Here is a 21593-nt window from a genome sequence, read left to right as displayed (position 1 = left end):
ACCTGGCGCGTTTTTCAGTCTCCTGTGCAGATAACCTCATGAAAAAATCTAACGGTTTCCCTTCAACCCTTCCTCCTATGACTAATCTCATTTCTAATTATTTTTTTAATCACTCATCACAATTCTCACAAATCGACATGAGAAAACTGTATAAAACTATAAGGAGAAAACATTCCAGAATGTATAAATAATCTAATTTATAGGGGTTGAAATGAGTTCGTTTAATGAGCACTCAACTAAAAAGACTTCTCGATAAACTAGTATTAAATTTGGCTTGAAGTGGCATTAAATCAGGTTTGTTATTGACGCGATTGTGTACCTGCAGCAGCGAACCTGCTTCACAACAACGATAAAAGTAGAAAGTGCTTGAATTCACCCCTCGTGCCGGATTACGCGCTTTTGAGAAAAAAAGTGTCGGGGGCCACAATGGGCCAGGGGTGGTTTTGGGTGAAAAAACGTGAAAACCGACACCCAAAACAGGGCGGGGACCGAGAAATTGACGACAAAGAACACAAACAGCACCGCTAAACCAGCGATATCCGTTTCGTGACCAACCCCAAGCTAGTCACACATTTTTCTCTCAATCACGACGTCAGGTCGAAGCCGATTTTAATCGCGCGATCGCAGGTTGTTTTCGTCATGCTAATATAATTTCCCTGACTGATGATCGGATCTTCTAACACGAGAAATCTACGAGATTACCTCGTAAACGAAACAGTTTTATCCAGAACTCGTTGCGGTAATTGAGTCGTTAATGTTCCTGTTCGTAAGCTCGTTATGAATTCAAAGACGCTGATGCTTTTAAGATCATAAAAAGAGAAGTTGGTTCGGAAGGAGAAGCAGTCATTATTACCGCAGGATATGACAATCACGTTATGTGATTAGCTTTTTAGGTAGATATCCGAAATATCTTCGATGTGAACGACAACTTGGCTGTAGTATAAATTATCAAGATACCAGAGGAAGTTATTTCTTCCCGAGAATTCGATTCTGATAAGTATAAACTTCTTCACGTAATTAAATCAATTTCTGATTGACGAAGAAAAATGACTTCGGAGAAATGATGAGATATTCGAATAAACAAAGAAGTTTGATCGAAAGAGCACGTATACCGACCCCCGGCGCAAGTAGTGACCACAGAAATGGCCAGGCACGATATTTCGCATAGCAACGCGCGCCATGTTTAGCACTCTCTGAATCCAACAATCATATGGCGGAATATTTTACCCGTGGACGGGGGGTAGGTAGAATAACACGCGAACTCACCCTTAAATACTCGAAACGCTTTGAATACCTTATCTCGGGCATCTCTAGAACCCTCAAGTTCGGTTGGACGCTTCTCAGAATTATCCGAAATCTCTGACGAGCTAGATAGACGTTCTCGCGACTTCCCAGCCAGAGGATATCCTTGTAACTGATCGAGATCTTCATTGTGATCGGGAACAAGTTCTCTGTCCCTTTTTCGCTTTTCGTTTTTTTTTTTGGCTAACGCGCCCATCGAAAGGGATGGTTGATTCCGAATTGCCTCGAGTGGATTCACTTTGCTGCGGCTAATCTATATCAGGGACACTCATACCCGGCTCTCAACGATGGGGTAACACTTAACTTCCGCTGTCTGATTGTGTCGAGTGGCCCGATTAAAAGTTGCACCTGTTACTCGCGTCTAATTAATTATTTTCTACAACTCCCTCTACGAAGTCGCGCGCTTTCAATTAGCGACAAGTGTAGTAGACAAAAACAATTTTTCAATACGATAGTTGTCTGTTCGCGAGAGGCACAGAGCTTCTGGGAGGACTGAAATCGATCGATCCTCTATCGGAGACGGGAATAGAGAGCAGGCCTGTCGTAAGAAGTCTTTCATTCCGCGGTTTCGAGTCTGTCGGCTGAACAGAGAAAGGAAGCGGGAAAAAAAGAAGGGTCCTCGGGATTAACCGAAATGAAAATTCAGCGAGAGAACGTAACCGCGCTAGCGCCTATTCGGGAACAAAATCGATAATGCAAGTTCGGCGCATCCCTAATCCTCTTCACCGATTTTTTAACCCCATCTGTCGTTCCGGCGTCCCATGGGCGCGTTTTCCACGCGTGTGCAACAGACACGGCGAGCTACCTATGCGATCCGACCTAGTTCCGCGAGCGGAAGGATTGGAGGGGTCCTCGCGTGCGACGAAGAGAAAGCGAGCGGAACGGGAAAAAGTAGCGACGAGAAGAGAAAGAAAGAAGCGTGCATATTCGACAGGGACGCCCCTCTGCCTGTTCACCTCTGCTTCTTTCCAAACTACCTGGAAATCGCGGATCCCCCTCTCCCAGGATTATCCATTAACATAATTTTACATGGATAGAGGAGCTGGCAGGCGGCGCCGGGGGAAACATTATATTATATCCACGGATACGTGCCAGATGCAAAAGAGAAGGAGAGAGTAAGATAATAGTAGAGGAACCCACCCAGGTATACGGGGCCACCACCAGACACCGCCGGAAGGGGTTAATTCAAATATTTAAAATTTCTCCTCTGTACTGATTTCTCGCGTAACGGCAACCCGACCTTCCTCCCCCCGTGTACTATCCCCGACCTCACCCTTCCTTTTTCTCCGTGCTATTTCTCGTCTGTGCCGGCGCGCGTATACCTGGGACTAGTAACTCTAGCCTTCCGGATGAAATAGTCGTGTAACCCGGCGACCCTGTCTACCTACCTACCTAGCTCCGTACGGAGGTACGTACGCCGTGTCGGCGTGTCCGCGCACTGCACTCGACGATCCTCAAAGGGTTCCATTATCGTTACGGAACGAGCTCGAACCACTCGTTGGCTCGCAGCCTCGGCTAACGAGGGTGCTGACAGCGAGTTCTGCGCTCTCGCCCTGTGTGATTCCCTCAATGTACATACGTACCAGCCAACCTCTCGCGGCCGACCTCGTGCCTATGACTCCTACCGGCGCGGCATATCGGTACGTAAGTGAAAAACGCGAGTCTCGCGCGAAACGCGTACAGAACCATTCTCGCGTTTAAAGCAAACGCTGACGAGTTACCGTATAATCGTTTCGGGAGCGCGACGAGGTCCCTAAAAAGAATTCTAGACAAAGTCCTTCTCCTTACTTTACATCCTTTAGATAAATCTAATCGTGAGATCTTCGTTTGATTCGTTAAACCTAAATATTGAACACTTATTTATGTATAGAAACTTAAATTACTTGCTGTATACTATCGATTCCAAAAATACGTAAGAATTATCGTTCGTTTAAAAAAAGAAGAAGTAGATCTCGTTAATCCCCGATAATTAGCGGAACAACATCGAAGCCGGATCGCGAAGGATGAACAAGGACGACTAGGCGCGCTAATTTCCCGAAGAAACTTTCCCCCGGTGGCGTTGCATCCGTTAAGCGGATTATTCCTTCTACGTAGTGACAGCGAGCGAGAAAGGGAGAGTGAGCGTAGCGAAACAAGGACTTGGAATCTAGCTCGGGAAAGTCGGGGCTCTCTCTGAGCCTTGATTTACGAGAATCGTGACGGGCCATTTGTCGAGGGAGCCCCTCGGACAGCGCGAGGAACGTCCTTCTTATCAGGCCGCGGCAGCGGCCATTTTCAAAACCGCGTCCTTTTCCCGGCGCGGCGTGCACATCATCCTTCGTACCGGAAACCATTCGGGGACCGCGAAACCCGGAGAGAAAAACGAGGAGAAAGGAGTCGGTCGTTTACTTGGCAGTTTAATTCTCGGCTGTCTGCCACGGCGAAACCACCACGTTTCCTCTTTTTACTCTCTCGTACCTACAACGTGTATTCGATTCCTGGATTCTCATCGTTTCCATCGGAGTCCACGAAATTTCCCGCGCCTATCCACCGCGCGTCATCGTTCCGGCGGGCCGCGAGTAGCGATAAAAATTTTCTTTCGTCGCAACCGAGTGAATTGCTAGCGGCCTGCGCGTAATTACCGCAACTTTTCCTCGCCACTCGACGGTGTTCTCGGGCGGACAAAAGTGACGCGGGAGCTTGCGCAAAGCCGCGTGCACGACGAGGGAAAAAAGCGCTCCGAGAGAAAGTCCTTTGACGCGGTACTTGACGATTTTTCGTGAAGCAGATAGCGGGAAGCAAAGCGGTCGGTCGGATCCGACAGGCAAAGATACTCGAGGAACCGGGTCCGGGATTCGACTACGCATTGGAATTAAGCCCGTTGGTCCTTCCGTTTCGAATCGACGAAAACGTAAAGGGACGAAAAAATATGTAGAAAGGAGAAAAAATAAATAAAAGAAAGAGAGAGAGCGAGACAAAGACAGCAGTAGGGGTAGATAGAGAAAAAGATGCAAACGCACGGATGCCGGAGGATCGATATCTGCACGGTGGGGCTACATTTTTCAGAACATTGGGTACCTCCGCGGTAAGCCGGTCGTATGTATTCTTATGGACCACCCTGTTTATGGCGCGCAATTTATTTCGAAATCGAAGGTAATGGCCGCCGGTTTACGCCCGGCATTCTGGCCAACCCTTCGCCCTATTCCTTCCCCGTCCACCCTCGTCCAGAGGATCGTCCCGGTCGAGCACATTAAAATTTCAAGCAAATACAAAAATGGCTGCAATCAGTCGGAATATGTATCGGCCTATTTTCAACGGATAACAAAAGGCACAGGATGCGAGGTAACTCGAGCATCCGAGACGCTAGAGCTGCACGTAAAAATTATTCATTGTTCTCGGCGGCTATTTTTCCCCCGTGGTGGAAACGTTTTAATGCGTCGTCCTAATGAACGAAGAGTCAATCGAAATTTTCCGATTTCCACCGAAATATCAAACCACCATTAAATCTGTTTAGTTCTCGTGGCTTGTCCATACAGGGAGAAGAGTCAACGAAATTCTCGCCATGTGATGGTAATATTGCACGGAACACGGATTTCGAACGATTCACGGGACTTTGAAAAATATTTCCTGTTCGCGGAGGGGAATTTTCGCGGTCGTATATAAGTTGCTGCGGAGACGCGGACCGGGTAAAGAAGATGCCACGAATTTTTGTCTACGACTCCGCGGCCTGCCGCGAACATATTCGTCCAGAATGAATCATAATACCTGAGCAGCCTCGAGAATGGATTCCACCAATATTAAATTCCCTGGCGGACGTCCGATCGATTATTTTGTAAAATTACATATTCTAATGTTGCGTTCAAAAATTTTTTCAACTGTAAGACAGAAGATTGAGATGATACTACCATACGTACAATGTCCTGAATAACTATATTTACGCGTGAAGGTATTCCCACCCCAGATTGCAAAGTACAACCCTTGCGACAGGAACGAAAACGACAACCGTTTATCTAACACCGTCACGAGGAAACTCTCCTAATTTCCTGTTCCATTAAAAAACGAGGCTTCTATGTCAGTCCTCGATGAGATATCACCCCGGAGGAAACAACAGGACGGACCACGAGAGGATCGGAGCACCCTCCCGCGTTTTTTTCAGGCGGATCTTTTTCTGATCGCGCACCGATGACTCGGCAGTCCCTTTCTCTCCTGGCGAAGACTCCTTACCGCGTTATCGTGAGTAGCGGCAAGGGAAAATGGACAAGGGGCTTCCTCGAGCCGCGTTATCCCGGGGATTTGAGGGACGAACGAAAATTCGGCCTCATATCCAGCCGTCGTTGTTGCGAGAGGGTGGGAGAGACTGCCGGTGGGAATGGTTCCAGTCAATTTTTATCATATATCTCCGAGAGTTTCGTCGGATTGGCTTCTGCCTGACCTATGCTCAATGGGCCGCGCGAATTCTTGCGCTATCGCGCATGGCTATCGTCTGCGACCCCGAAAATCCTCCTCGAATATGCAGCAGATTTTTCCCGTGAAAGAACTCCCGCACGTTTCCCGACGAGCGGGAAAAAATTCACGATTTCCTCGCGGTGCACGCGGAATATTCGAATAAAAGGTATCGTTTCGTACATCGTAAAACGAGCGACGCTTGACCCACTTGTGTCCCGGTTCAACAAGATGCCAGCGTCCTATCGTTGAAAAGCGACGTTGATCGGACGAGCCCCGCCGAAATAGTATTAAAAACTCCTCTCCTCGGATACAGTCGTTTCGAGGAGCGTTTGAAGAAATCTTTTGTCGTTTCGATGTGTACCTCAAGAGGGTTGATTTACATACCATGCAGTTTGAAATTATTTAACTAAGAACAGAAGACTCGAAAGAATTCGTCATTTACGTCCGACAGATACAGTAGAACGTGAATGCCTAACGGAGTAACGTTACATCGGAAGTGGGGAAGGGGGAACGAAACCCGTTGCACGTATCTGGTACTTCCTCGACGGAAAAAGCTTACCCCTTTTCCACGCCACGAGCGGGAAAGGGTGCCAGTTTTGGGCCAGACTTCGCACGCACCGCATCAGGTAAGAGCCCTTTGTGTAATCTGATTTCGTTTACCCTCCCGCCACTTGAACCGCGGGATCGATACAGATTCGTCGGCACTTTCGATCGTTAACCTATTTTCTCGACTTACAACACCGTAATTCGTCTCTTTTCAAACGTGCGACTGGTGCGTGGAATGATGCTCCTCGGATTCTCGCGAGGGGATTCGCTATTCCGAGAAGACCTCTGCGAACGTGTTTGCCTTCGTTCCCTTTCGATATAACACGAACTTGTCTTTTTTATATAGTTTAAGTTAACAGGAGTGACAATGATTTAGTTATACCTAATCATCGAAATATACTAAACAATTGTGTGTACTACGTAGCCAACGCAATTAGAAAAATTCAAAAATTTCAAAGAAAAAAATAAATGCACCATCATAACAAAGTAATAAGGGAAAAGCTTGTATCGAGGAATTGATCGAATTTTCCGGCGTTATATCTACGTGTGGCTTATCCGCGTCTTGCTGGTGGCTCGAACTTAGAGATATTTGAGAGAGTGGTCGTTGTCGTCGTTGAGAACAGGAGGAAGGAGGTGGAAGGGCGAGCTCCGGATGGTTTCCGAACAACCGAAGTCTGCGGAATAGTATCGATCTGGCTTGATATATTAGAACCAAGGTCCACCCTGCCGCAGCCCTGGCAGGACCTCGAAATATGTTTTTTATGCTCGCCCTCCTGCGGTGGATGTAGCCACGCACCCAACAAGAAACACCACCCCCTACCCATTGTCGAGTTTTCTTCCCGAATAAAACTGCTGAACTTTTGTCAAACATTTATCGCGTTTAACTCCTTACATTTTTCATATTGAATTTATATTGTCTTTTCGACAATTTTCTTATAAAGATGCTACATTCTGTAGATGCTTGATTAATATTACACGAAAGTGTTTCATCAGAAAACAGTCAGATATCATTCTCGTAGTTTATAAAGCAGTGCACAGCAATTTCCTTGAAAGGGACGCGTATGAAAAAATTCGTACGGAAGCGTCTCGATAACTGCGTAGCTCGTTTCACAAAGGGCTTTCCTACGTCTGAAGGAGGTCGAGAGCGGAAAAGAGAGGAGAGTCCGATTGCTGTATAACGTCCTAATTTTCCAAGCGGATGAAAACATATGAAAATCTGCGAGGCAAACGAGTAGACGTTAGGGGGCGCCAAGTCAGAGCCAATAAAATTCTCTTCTCTCTCCCCTTGGCTCACTCGTTTTCCCTTCGTGTCTCTCCCTTTCTGCTTCTTTGTCCGCTGCTCGGTACAAACTCGCGTTTGATACTCACTCCAGCTTTATACGCCCGAAAGAGAAGAGACAGAGAAAGGATGACGAGGGAAAAAAAAGGCAAGCACTAACTCGAGGAAGTTCTCGATCTTCGAAATGAAGTCGAATTGGCCGAGCGAAAGAAACGAGAGATAAACCCTAGCCGTGATCGTTTGCATTTCAATTGGCGGACAACTGCCCGGAAGAGAGACGTTAATCGGTTACAAGAACCGCCGGGAAAATAATGAAATTATCGTAAATCAATATGCGCCACCGAGGATCCACTTTGCCCGGACCGTGGCACGGGTTAGAAGCGCGCGGTACAGTTACCCACAAGACTTTCCTACCACGGATCTCCGTGCGAAATTGTAATCTGCTAGTAATTGCTACGGTAAAGTCTCTCGTCGACAGTTCGATTGACTGAAGCGAAATTTTCTTAGAAAGAAATACATTAGCAATCAGTTCGATGAAAGGAGAATTAATCATTGAACTGCAGAATTATCATTATACCAAATTGGATAAATATTTGATACATGTTTCGTTAAAATCCATTCGCAAAACTATCGATGCCGACGTCGAAGGGACGGCGACCTGCAGCCATGTAAGAAAACACGTAAAGTGACCCCATATTGTTCGGAGGCTGCTGCCTGGCCCCTTGGACAAACAGAAATATATGTCGAGGAAAGATGTCTTTCCACCCCAAGACTCGAGGCGTTCCTTTTTTAAACGACGAAACAGTTGCGGCCACGAATCGATGGTAACTACGCCGACCGGACGGACCCTGGTATAGTCCCGCGAAAATTTAGTCGACGACCTCGACCTTCGACCCATCACGCGAGAATCAATCCTAATTTCATGCTTACCCCTAACCGTACTCCTTTCCGCGAACTTCGCCGTTCTCGTCCATTACCAGAGTTCCGTATTTGGGGATCGACGAAGCAAGGGTAAGAATGATAGCGTGAAAACACGCGAGGGTGAGACGTGAACTTTCTTCAACGTGTGTACCGTGTTAGGATGCGCGGGGTGCTCCGGTCTTTTGCATACATTTTGAAACGTAGAGCCGCCCGCCACCGCGCCGCACCGAATATGCTGGCCGGGCAAGAAAAAAAAAGGATGGTGGAGACCGCGGGGAAACACAAAACTGGCCGTCTCTCTTTCACACGAGCGAGAAATACGAGCCGGGAGAGGGTTGGCAGTGAAAGAGGAGGACGGGCGGAGGGTCGAGGGGATAAAAACGGACGGGTAAACGAGAAACGCGAAAAATCAAGGATCGCGTCGCGTTTCCAAACGCACTGGTATGGTCCATTAAAATTCTGGATATTTTTCCTTTTTCATTCATTTTTTGTGTTCGCCTGCATTGTTTTTGATCATAACGATACGTGGACAGTACTTATTCTCGTTTAACGGTGCACGTTGCTTCCAACGAGATACTACCATGAGTTATTAAAAAAATGTGCAGATCGTCGGAAAAAATTAATATCAGAGTAACTGTGATAACTCGTGCAATTTTTCTCGTTTTTCATTACGAAAGTCCAAACAATAAAAATATCTGGGAAATGTAGGAAACGGGTAAACTCGAATCCCATGAACTTTTATAACGTTCTATTAATATTGTCCGTTCATACGTGTAATTGTAAGAATATTCGGAACATTCCCCGCAAGGAGTTAGTTAAACGTTTCACCTAAGCCGCTATGGATAGCGCTCGAAATCAATACTTTGCAAACATCACAATACCGCTTTCAACTCTTTGTGAACCACATGTTGAACAAGAAAGACGAACAATCTCGGCTGTTCCTATTTATCAGCGTGTATATTGAAAGTCCAATATTTAAGGAAAAGGATAGAAAAAAAGCGTCGTTCAATGGCCTTTATCTCAGCGCTCTATCTCCGTAGCAAAGTACGGCGACAAAGCTTTCTCTATCCTTACCACACAAAAAGATGTAATACTAAGTCATCAACCATGAAAGTATTAATACCTTCGAAGACGACCTAATCCACGGATAGGTAATAATCTCGCTGTGAACAAAGAGCGACGTCGAATTATCGAACGTAACTAATCAACGACCAGCCTTCAGTTTATCGTGGTTTAACGAAACAACTCTTGGTTCGATGGTACCGATAATCAAAGGTCGAGAAAAGATTTTGTGAACAATCGATGAACGGACCTTTCGTTCTATCGATTAATACGAAGTAGCTGTTGGTTCGATTTTTTGAAACTCGATCCGAGACAGGTAAGAGAAGAACGCGACGTAGTTTTCAGCGGATCGTAGCGTAGAGGGTTATTCCGACGCTATCGGAAAAATGTTATTTACGCAGGGCAGGAGCAAGCTACAGAAGCTCTGTCCTTATTTACATGTGGTAAGTCTCCTACGGGACCAAATCCCGGACCGCGCTCGGAACCCTGATAATTCTTCCTTTGATCCCAGTCCCGTGGGCTCGAGCCCCGGCCCAGCCAGTCCTGTCTGCGCCGGAGAACGAATGAAGACCGACGAAAACCAAATGGAGGGAGAAAAAATCCTGCCAAAGAAATACCTGCCGCGCGTGGAGGAGCATTGCGACCATACTCGGCCGCGATGAATTTCCAACGATTGGATCGGAAAAGTATCTGTAGAGCCCGACTGTACGAACTTTAAAATTTCATTTTCAATCCGGATTCGCTTAGGGATATTTCGAAGTACGAAAAATATGGTTGAACGAGTTTTTCTTGTCGCGGGATGAGACACGGCCATACCGAGTGCGCGAGGAATTTCCAACACGCCGATAAACAGCCGTCCGACCGGAAGTTCAAAGAGGAAAACGCAGGCCAGCGCGGTAACCGCACGGTCGGAAATCGATCCAAATTAACTCGCGACGTCATTTCCAGCGTGAACCGAAGAGGACGGCCGGCTCGAAATTTCCGCTTCCTCCCCACTGGAGGCTTTAAGGTGTCTTTAAGTCAGCGGGCTTGATCTGAATTTTGGCAGAGTTTCAAGACCGCCCGTTCGCCTTTGCTAACGCCGGAATCTAACGAAAAGGAGAGACGCCGATATCATCTCGGGCCAACTAGCCTGGACGACCAGTGCGCACTGCTGCTGGACGGATATAGGGTGTCTCCGCTATTATGCTGATAACATTCGTAAACACTCCGACATGCAGGACGACCGCATTCGACGGCCACCCGCTCGCAACTCCGTTTCCACCTTTTCTCGTCTAGCGGGTGACGCGACAGGAAATTCTAAAGGTTTCCGGCTGAAGAAGATCACGTCACGGAGATTTTATCCTTTTTTAAAGAAATCTCCCTCCTCGAAACTCCTTTTAATTCAATAGAAATATTGTAGCCAATAATAAAAATTAGTGTGTATGACCACCCAACCGAGTTTTTCTAAATAAAGTGTCTATCATACAATATGATTTTAATAATTGCAAAACCAGTCTTTTAATCAGAAACTTGCTAAAATATTACTCAACGTCAGGCAATAAATAGAAGTAAAACTGTTCAGGAATGATTATAGAATTTCAGCTCTTGGTAAAGGAACGTAAAACGTGTGGCTTTAAGGAGCCGTTTCTCTAAAATCAATTACGGCACGCGTACACGTGGCACTGTGTTTCGAGTTATTCCAGGTACCACCCCCGACCGAATAATCAGGGCAGAATTCAACGCTGTAAATTCGTTGTAATCCCTCATCAGAGATTCCACTCGCCAGATGAGACCACCCACTGAAATTCCGCGGATGCAGAAATATCTCGCGTTCAGAATACCGATACGCTGACGCGCAAATATTGCACGTCCACTCTTTAATGAATATATTATTGCACGCATTTCATTTATTATCATCCAAACGCTTTGCAATGCCTTGGAAATACACACCTAAATATTTTTGTACTTTATGTTCTATTGGCTTTTCATGGAATCGATTCATTTATTTATTCCGCGATTTATCACTCGATCAGTTCAATTATGAATTCTTATAATTCAACTTGAATCAGTGATCTGTCCTCGGACAAAATGTAAGCGAACCTGGAATATTTGCATTGTAAATGATTGATAAAGAGCCGATATCGAACGTGACACCCGGTACGTAATCTCTCCTCTCCGGTTAGTTAGCGGGTCTCGAGGATTCGGGCCGTGAGTATCCTTGCCGGATAGAGTATCCCTCGGGAGGTTTTCGTCCAATCGGCTGGCTGGTCAGCTAGTCCGAGTGGTGGGGTCTGGAGGCCGACCATTGGTCAGTCGAGGGGTGGCTAGGTATTGAGCGACTAGCTCCGGGGGTTGAAAAAACCGCCCCGAACTGACCTCAAACGTCCTACCCTCGTCTCGTCTGGAAAGCCTGCCTAATGTTGTCCCCTCCGCCTCTAACCCCGACTTCTCCACCCGGGTTTCACAGCCGCACCGTTTTCCCCTTTCGCACCCCTTTTCGTTCCATCGGTTACCGGTTCGGCCCGCGCGTCATGGTGGACGTTGTTACGTTATTTTAAGCGCCCGCTCGCGAACGAAACATTCTTCTACATATTATGATATGTGAATTCTTTTTTAGAATTGGAGTACCGTGAAATTGGCAATGTTCGAGTAAAAAAATTAAAGAATATTATTGATTCAGAGTGTAGTGTTGCAACTTCTCTTTGAAGAAATATGTATGAAAGAACTATTAAACAATAAGAAATTGTACAAATTTTTGATAATTGTCTCATCGTAAGGGAAAGAATGAAACAAGACGAGGGAGAGAGAGAGAGAGAGAGTTAGAGAGTAAAAGGAGCACGAAGTAGTCGTTTTCACGTAACTCGAGGAAAAGTTTCGTTCAAAACCGGCAGACTACAAGGGTCCGTCCGCGAGCAGGACTTCGTCGAACAACGACGTAACGAGGCACGTTTCGGGTGATGGAATTTTTTAAGAGCGCCTGCACACACACACGCATACACGAAAATTCGCTCGGCCGACAGAAAATATGATGCGGTCTAACTCGAGCAGCCAGCGTTAAAGTATATTCAGCCGGTCTAAGTCCAAAGGCTATTTGCATAGGCGATATTATATCTTCCCCTGAAACTCCTTCGGCCACCCGCCGCTCACCCCTCTCTTCCCAACCTCTCCGTCGCCCCGAAGCTTTTCTACCGTTCCTCTCGCTCGTTTCAACCCTCTGTCTATACGTCGCGTACATCTCGACGGCTCTTTCTCTTACGTCCCCGACCCGCGCCCCGCTTCTCGCAAGACGTCTTGGGATCCTCGGAATTGGATTAGTAGTGGTTCACCCGAGTAAGACTTGGACTATACTCAATTTGAACTAAGATCGCGCCGCTCCGGAATGGGCAAATTGCTAAATCAGTTTTACGTGATCACCTATTCAGAAAGTTGTTCGCGATCGAACGCGGATATTCCGTCAGGAAGACGACCACCGGCCACCGAGCCGACGGATTTAACGAGATAGGATACGCGAGGGGAGACCGATTTCCGTCGATTGATTGGGATTTTCGGTCACTTAGAATTACGAGGCCCACCCAGAACGGAAGGATCATCGAACACTTTCATCCGTCTGTCGGGGATGAAGCCTCATTGTATAAGTGAGCGCGACAAGACGAAATTGCGATCGTTCAATAATTTGGAGTATCTGTCTTTATCGAATCAATTCTCGACGTAGATTTCGTTGCAGAAACAAGAAACGACTAAAATTAAACGGTAACTTTCGTTAAAATGAAAAACTGTAGGACTGTTTATTTATACACTTAAGAATTTGATCTGCGAATTATTTTTGTTTGGCATGGTCTACTGAACGAGACCGTTCGTTTCGCCTCCTTCTCTTTAAGACGTCTCGAACAAAGATTTTGCAAACATTAGCGATTCGATTAAATCGCCGGGTCTCGGGCGCTCGCCTTTAAAGTCTCGTCGCGCGAAAGTTTCCTAGTGAAATCGTTACTTAAGTTCCTCTCGCATTATACACTTTCACCGCCTTCGAAAAAGTTCACGAACTTTTGCACCTCTCGCGGCCGGAAACGTGAACCTCCCAGCATCGTGTAACAAAATAATTAAAGTTTGAAAGCACGAAATGAAAGCAAACACTTCTCGCTCGTTCTCGACAATTTTATACTCAATTAATTTGCGTTCCCTCGATCTGGCTACGTATTCGAAATAACGAAACCATATAAAACCGAAATTTATGAACCGTGCATTGAAACATTCAACAGATTCGGGAATTAAATTTAGCAAAGGGGTAATCATGAACGAGAGATAAAAAGTAAGTTGAGGAGGATCGTTCGACAGGGTGAAAGACGAGCGTTTTCGTTGAAAAATCCAGCGTAAAATGGCCGGTCGTAGGTCGAGGAAAGCGTAAAGAATTCCAGGGTCCTGGTCTAACGCAGTTAATTTGGCGAATGGGGCTGTCCCTCCACCCTGAACATGGCCACTGCCGTCGTATATACGGGACTCCGTCTGCATGCACACACGTACGTATACGCGGGTATACCGGGTGATCCGGAGTCTAATAAAAAGCATCCCTGTGAGCCGTAGGATGGTTGGGTCAGAAGTCCATTCGGAAAATGGAGGGACCCGGTCGTCCAACTAAATCTACCCGATAAAGCGCACGTATTGTCCAGCCGGAGTTACGGTTAAACATCGATTACACTATTGCGGACGCGAATTAAGAAACGAAACGGAACTAAAAAAATTCATTACACGGTATTTTATCTTGATACGTCGATCGGGGTGTTGTACGTGTATTAGATGATTTTAAAGAATTTTTTGTCGAACGAGAAACGGGACGAAACCTATCCGGTCTGTTAGCAAGACGTATGGGATACGGCTAGTCCTGGCCAGGGTTCGACTCGACTTCCGACTTTCCCTGCAGAAAACATTGAGTCTGTGGGGTGGCGGCCTCATCCTCCCTACCCGCCGGGATCGCAAAAGACGCTATAAATTCTGGCCATCCTATCCTTCCCCCTAGCTAACCCCCCTTGTCGACTTCCGAGGATAGTGGCCAAAAGTAAGAAGAGTAGCTATATCGATACTCTCTCCCTTGGAACTCGCAGTTCTTCGGTACACAAAGTGCCATCGTGACGCTTTCATCCTTGTTGCGTTCCAGCGTTAAACCAATCTGATTCATAGCACGAAAAAACGATCAACGAGCGGATAAACGTGTCCTTATTTAAGTATGCAATCTTGAAAATATGGAATGGTAGGATTGTAGTTCGGAAATAACAGTGGAAAAAATTTCATGATCTATAAGGAACTAAACGACGTTCGAGTATTAAAAATGAAGGAAAAGTGGAGGTGATGGTGGAATGAAAAACCATGAACAAACCCATCTTAGCGGCGCTTCCGGACAGGAAATCTGCGCCCGGCACGAACCGTCACCCAATCGAATCTCACAGAGAATTTAACACCCCTCGTCGGATGGACGGAAAAAAGCCGAAATTTCCAATTTTATCGAATCTCCGGTCGTCTATCCCTTAAACAAATATCACCGCGGCCGGTGACTGATCGATGGGAAATTGGAGTGAAATTTATTACGATTTAGATTCTATTATGTCCGCGGTCCTGTCCCGCAGATTCAATTTAGAAAAGAGCAATCGATGTTCGCAACGGGATTATGTAATTCACCGTGGCGCCGTTTCGTTAATTTCAATCTAAAAACATTTATATAACGTTGTCAGTTTTTAAAAGGTTGCATAACAGTTCGCGTTCATAGTTGTGAGAAAATTCTTTTTGCGTTTCGTAATCAATTAACACTCGCTTAAAATCGATTTCATAGAACCGAAAGGAAAATTCTACGAAGAAATACTTCGCGCCCGGTTGGAGATATCCTTATCAAAACTGTGTGGTTTGTTTTATTTTTCGACGAAAAAAAGGGACTTCGTTATGGCCTACCATCACTGCCAAGAGCCAGGAGATCTCCCGTTGCAAAAAGAGAGAAGTCAGGGAGTGCAACGGCATCCATCGGTGCAGGCACAGCATCAGCGTGAACGACCTTATCGGAAAGACATAAACGGCTGAAATCCGGGCCGTAAATTAGGATCGACAGAATGCCGGACTCTTCTTTCGTGTCCTTCTTTCACCCCTCCTTCCTTTTCCTTCGCTCTAATATTTTTACCGGCTTGCATCGGAGTTTCACGACGCGACGCGGCAGCGGTGAAAGACCCGGTCCGCGAGTCTCTCTCGCTACCGTCTCGTTGGAAATCAGATACTCCGTATTGTCTCGAGGGGGAAACGCCACGGCTGTCAGGGGCGATAAGAACTTTACGATTGCCGCGGAGAAAAATGAGCCCCGCTCGACGATTAACCTCCAGAAATTTATTTGCATTTCTCTGTCTTAAAGCGGGACGAAACGCGGTTAAAGAGGAACCATCGAATACATTAATGAAGAAGTTAATTCGCACCTCCTGCGATCTTACTTTGATAATGGAATAAATTGTTTACGATAGCGTTCCGTAAGTTGGGAAAGGGATGATTATTATTCCACGAGACACACAATTAAAGCCGCGGACTTCCAAAGCGAAAATCCACCCCTCAAAACCCTCCAGTTTATATAAAGAAACGCGCACCCCGTATCCGCGTCGCGTGACCATTACAGGAGTCAAGAATTTTTATGACCGTCCGGGATAAGGGGGAATGATGACGGTATCCTTCTGTCGATCCCGGCGGTAGTGCTAGTGCCAGGAAAAGAAGAAGAGGAGCCAGCTTGATGGCGGGATGTTCGGCGGACGGCGCAGGGGGATGGTGGCAGCGAAGAGTCTATGCCGTAACAAGGGTGGCACGATTTCAAGAATGCAGAGCACGTTCTCAACCAATGCCGGCAGCCAGGCAGTAAAACAAATACGCCCTCTCCTATATACGCGGTGTCCTGGTAATACCGCGCACTTCTATGTACGGGAGTGTACCTCACCAAATCCCGTTACCGTGGATGGGAGGCCTCGTTACCGATACGAATGGAAATAATGCGGCGTATACGTAACGAAACCTTTTCATGGGTCTCCTCGGGAGAAAACGTCTTCGTAGACGAAAGACAAATTAACTCGAGGAAAGGAAGAGTCCGTGTGATCTTCGTTTCCTCGCACAAGTGTGCCTCCTTTATTTTATTCGCGCCCGCTTTATTACCGATACAGTTTTTGGCCCTTTCGATAAATTTAATGATTGGAAAGAGATGCTGTTGCGAAGATCACGTTCCATTCATAAAATTGACGTCGTGTCAACGAAGATCTCGCATCGACGCGGATACCTCGGGTCTGGAATCCGAAATAAAGCAGTCAATTATGGTAGGCTCCCTTTTCAAGTATTCCCCACGAGAAGCAGACGAAATCCCCGTGTAGAAACTGAACGCGAAACGGCCGATAAAAGCGCACAATGACTGGTACGAGGACGGAAACGCAAATGTCCTTCTTTCAGAGAACGTCCTCTCTTTGGAGGGCAGCGAATGATGGACAGGTGAAAGAAGTGGCCAATGTGGGCTGGTCCCGGCGTCTCATGTGACACACACGTCACCGGGCTTTGTTTTTTTCTTTCACTTTTGATCGAGTGCTCCGGCCCTCCTTTGTCCTCTCGCCATACCGAACCCCTTTTTTCAGCTCCGTACCAGAGAGAATTTTCTTTGGAACAGACCTGCGGAAATCGAGCCAGACAGCTCAGAGAAGTCCTGCGACGATAATGGGAAGTACCAAAAAGTATCCACTTCTATGAGTTGCGCGATTGAATATTCATTTGGTAGGTTCTACATTTATTCTTGACGATTCTCTTATCAATCTAATGCTCCTGCACGGTTCGCTACGAAATCAAAATGTAACCTGTTCCTATTTGCGAATCTTGAACCTGCCACTCGCTTCTCTGATCTCTGATCTGAATGACTTGCTCCCGTTTTCGAGAGGGTCCACGATGGACCAGTTTTCCACCTGATCTAGATCACGATCCATTTCCGTACGTCGACAGCGACTCATCCCTTCGAATGGAACCTGTTTGCTCGCGTGGCGAGGTCCTGCCCTCTCCAACACTCTCGCGAATCCTGTACCATTCCGAAAACTGGTCCATCCGGATAGGGATGCTGCCGAGAACTAGTCGTAACAATGACCACTGTCCATTGTTGACGAAGGCGAACCGCAAAATGAGCCCAGTTGACCTTTGACTCTCATTCTAAAATCGTCTCGGTCAATTTCCGCTGACAGGGAACTGGTCCACCGGAAAGGGGATGCGACAGCATCCCTTTGTGTCATAGTGGTCAGCGTCTAGTTAAGAGTTATAAACTCAGTACCATAAAACGCAGAGCCGGTTAGCCTTTGACTCTCTTGTTGGGACTGGATGTCTAAAACGCACCCCTTTTTTGAAGGGTTGCATCCAGTGTCCCGTACGCGGATAAATAATTGATCCAGAGAAATTTTGAAAGTATTCGTATGCTTATTTCATTACTGTATTGTACTGAGTAGACTTTTGCAACTAAATATTTTGCAAATTGGCCCGCCACAAGAATTTCACCCTTTTGACTGCCCCCCAATGGCTTTCACAGTAAATCGTAGAGAACGTGAGTTCGAGGGAGCTCTACCTTTACAACGCTAGATATATAATTCGCACCATCGATAAAATGAATGTTCTTAATATCTGTCATAGGTATTTACGAAATCCTTATGAACAACAAATGTTGTGAATAAAAAAATGTAAAATTCAACAATACATTAAAAACTCATATATCTCAGAATCAATTCTTATAAATGAATCTTAATTTATAGTTTCACGAAAGCTCTTCGAAAAATCTCGATAAATATTTGTTGTTCTATTTGTTTCTAAGCAACAGTATGCCACATTTCAAGTGCATGCATGATGTCGCGTCAGACAAGTGTTATGGATTATTAACGTGAAGGTGGAAACAGTACGATACGTTTCTTGTTTTCTTCAATCTTAAAATGTACGCGACGAACACGGATCGAGTTTGCAATGATTTACCCGAACAGTATCAGGCTACACTGGAAAAAGTTCATGAGCTAATGAATATTTTAAAGGTTCATTGACGCATGCATTAGAAATTAGAAACTGTTTTACGATATTGTAACGTGTGTTCCTTATTATACAGGACACGGACAAAAACCTGACTGTCTGCGAGGGAATACTAGCAGACTACATAAGGAAACGATTAAGGGTACGTGCAAAATTATTTCACTTTCCCTTTATAGTATGAAGTATTTATTTCTTTCACTGATGATCATTTAACAGTGATAGTCTTATAAGTATATGGTGTACAACTTCGAAAACAAAATGGGACGGTAAGATTGGGTAAATGAAAAATGAATCGCAGCTGAATTATTTCTCTGATATCTCAGTCTTGGAGTTGTGATACTCAATGTGCAAAAATATTAAAGAGAGTTGTAAGATATATTTATAAAATGATAAAAGTATTCTGCGCGATTACATTTTCCCCACTTTACCAGCCCTTGTACCAACCACCGTATCCATGACCAAAACTACGGTATCCGCCATAATATCCACCGTACCCGTGACCATAAAACGGCCAGCTAGGGTACCATCCTGGATACCATCCATACCTGAAATAGTATTCTCATAACGTTTTTCTATAAAGCAACTTCGTCATCCTTCGAGATTGCTCCAGATATCCTTGCAAACGTTCTCACACGAGCGACTCTCAGTCCCTGACACAGCTTTAAATTCCAAATAATTTGCATCGCCTATTCCTTCATTAAGAAGAAACAATGAAGAAGTTTCACAAGCTACTAATAAGAGCCGAATTAGAACATAAATTCCGTCGAACGCAGCAGGAAGTTTGTTAATACCTCGCAAACTATTCGACTTCCTATTACGCAATTCGCAAGAATCTCTTAAGCAAGTGGCCATTTTTTCCGCAAAACCTTTCTAAGTCACAAGATGTCTTGCAACGATCTACCTACCAAGGCCAACTATAACCAATGTAACCCCATGGATTCCAACCGTAACTTCTCTTTGTCACTTTCTTATCGCCAGCTGCGTCCTGAGAATTCGGCTGAGACGGATTATCGGCGACAATTTGTTGAGCCGCGTCGTTGCTGTTCGTCACCTTTTCAGGGACGCTGGTTGGAAGCACGGCAGCTCCGATGACCGAAGAAAAAGTGGCCAACAGTAGTAAAAACTAAAACGAAGATCTAACGTCACCAGAGCGCCGGCTCCTCAAACAGATTAATAATAATCAAAAAACACTGTTTCACTGGAGCGCTAAGTGAAGATCTCCGTCGAAGAGAAGCGGTGCTTACCAAAAGATTCATGTTAAACCCGATTCACAATCGAACTGTGTGGTCCAGATAGTGGACAACTACTTTTATACTAGGCACCCTGGAAATCGCTAGTCGTCATGTTATGTATGTTCGATTCTCGGTTCTCTGTTTTCTACCGTCGTGACACAGTTCCTGTCCTATCAACTCTTTGATACAGTTGCCATCTACGGCATCGCCGAACCCCGTAACAACTTGCATCGGTAATGATTTTATCTGTTTTTAGCAAGCGAAAACACGGAATCTTTCGTGGAAACGCGATCATGCAATCGGAATCTGGTTTCACTGTTTTGGTTACTGATAATAATACTTCCTCCATGACTAATGATACTCCTACCGAAGATAATGAATTTCATCAATGAGGTCGTTAACATCATACTTCTTCGTAATACTACTTCCGTCATTTCAATTGCTAGAATTATCATCCCTTAAGGAATCATACAACTCTTCCCTCTCAAAGTTAAGACCCTGAAGTTTCCTAGAACCGACAATCAAACCCGAGACAGTCATCAACCTAAAGATGAGCATCGCGTGCGTTCTAACAATTTCACGGCAATTTCGTTGCTTGTAAAATAACATCCGCAATTCGACCAACCTCATATTTACTATACAGCGAATCGTTTGCAAAATAATCGAGATAGCGGAGAAAACGAAGCTTAGAACGTTCTCAAAATTTGCCTCCTGGTGCAGTTTAATGCGATCAGAAGTAAAACTAGGACACGTAATTAAGTAATTAACATGGTGGTCGATCGAAGTGCAACTGGTCGATCCCCGTTTTAAGAAGTCGGGTCGGTCAACAGGAACTCTCGTTACATAAAAACCAGCTCTTCTACTGATTTAAACGTCGCGTTGAAAACGCGCGTCGTTAATTTTTTTTCTTTCCTCCCCTGGCCGCGATTGTCCCCTTAATAAGGTTTTGTCACACCAGTCCAGGAAATCGAACGCGACACCGTTTGTCCAGACTTTCTCTAGGTGGAGAACAGGTGACATAATCGACATACTTATGAAAGTACGGTCGGCGAATGCCTGAACCAGGCTCGTCGTTCGATGACACAACCGTTTGTAATAAATAATCGTTAACCCAGATGATCAAGTTCGATGAAGAGTCAAAAACTCGGGTCGTACTTGAACATTATTAGAGGTCGATGATCGCAAGTGAGATTCAGTTCGAGATACGTTTCTCTATTACCAACAAACTTGACTCGATTGCTTTTTATGAAACAGTTATTTTATATGTGAGACATAACTACTTTTTCACTTGCTCTCTCGTAACGGTCGATTAAATCAGACTATATGAGCGCTTTTAATTAGGTCTCCTAATTGTGCAACAATTCTGGAACTAAATCTATCATAGCAAAATCCTTGAAATAGTAAGTTTCCACAGTGTCAATCATAATTTCCTTAACTCAAAATCACGGACGACGACAAATTGACCAATCTCGCACTATATCCTAACAAATAATTTCGAACAAAATTCGATTAATTTAAAACATGGTAGGGCTCAAGAAACTCGATTCGTTTCATCCCATTTTCTTCCATCAAAATAACTACGAGCTGTCGACTCGTGTAATTATTAAGGATGTATTGGCTATACAGCCAATCCCACAAGTTCATGCACTTTAGAAACGCATTTTTTAAAAAGAAATCAGACGTCGGAAGAACATTGCTAATAATAAACAACAAAAAGAAATTTTCGATTTTTCTGAGATTTTTCCAAGGGGTACCCCTTCAGATTTTGCGAAATTTTCGTTTTTTGCCAATAACTTCCAAAC

The 21593-nt window shown here is 45.2% G+C and overlaps 1 protein-coding gene across 1 annotated transcript in view; it reads left to right on the top strand.

The window, feature by feature from the left end:
* The first annotated feature begins 18343 nt into the window (after nt 1-18343).
* Nucleotides 18344-21593, top strand: part of LOC113464253 (uncharacterized) — an 8131-nt gene continuing 4881 nt past the window's right edge. Inside the window, exons 1-2 of the mRNA XM_026813067.1 lie at nt 18344-18564; nt 18636-18701. Of these exons, the coding sequence (XP_026668868.1) occupies nt 18469-18564; nt 18636-18701 (162 nt within the window). The 5' untranslated portion in view covers nt 18344-18468. The remainder of the gene's footprint in view (nt 18565-18635; nt 18702-21593) is intronic.

This window comes from Ceratina calcarata, unplaced genomic scaffold (assembly GCF_001652005.2).
Source record: "Ceratina calcarata isolate Rehan_Ccalc_2016 unplaced genomic scaffold, ASM165200v1 scaffold309.2, whole genome shotgun sequence".
NCBI lineage: Eukaryota > Metazoa > Arthropoda > Insecta > Hymenoptera > Apidae > Ceratina > Ceratina calcarata.
The sequence above is the reverse complement of the archived record's forward strand: the minus strand, read 5'-3'. Positions and strand labels throughout refer to the sequence as shown.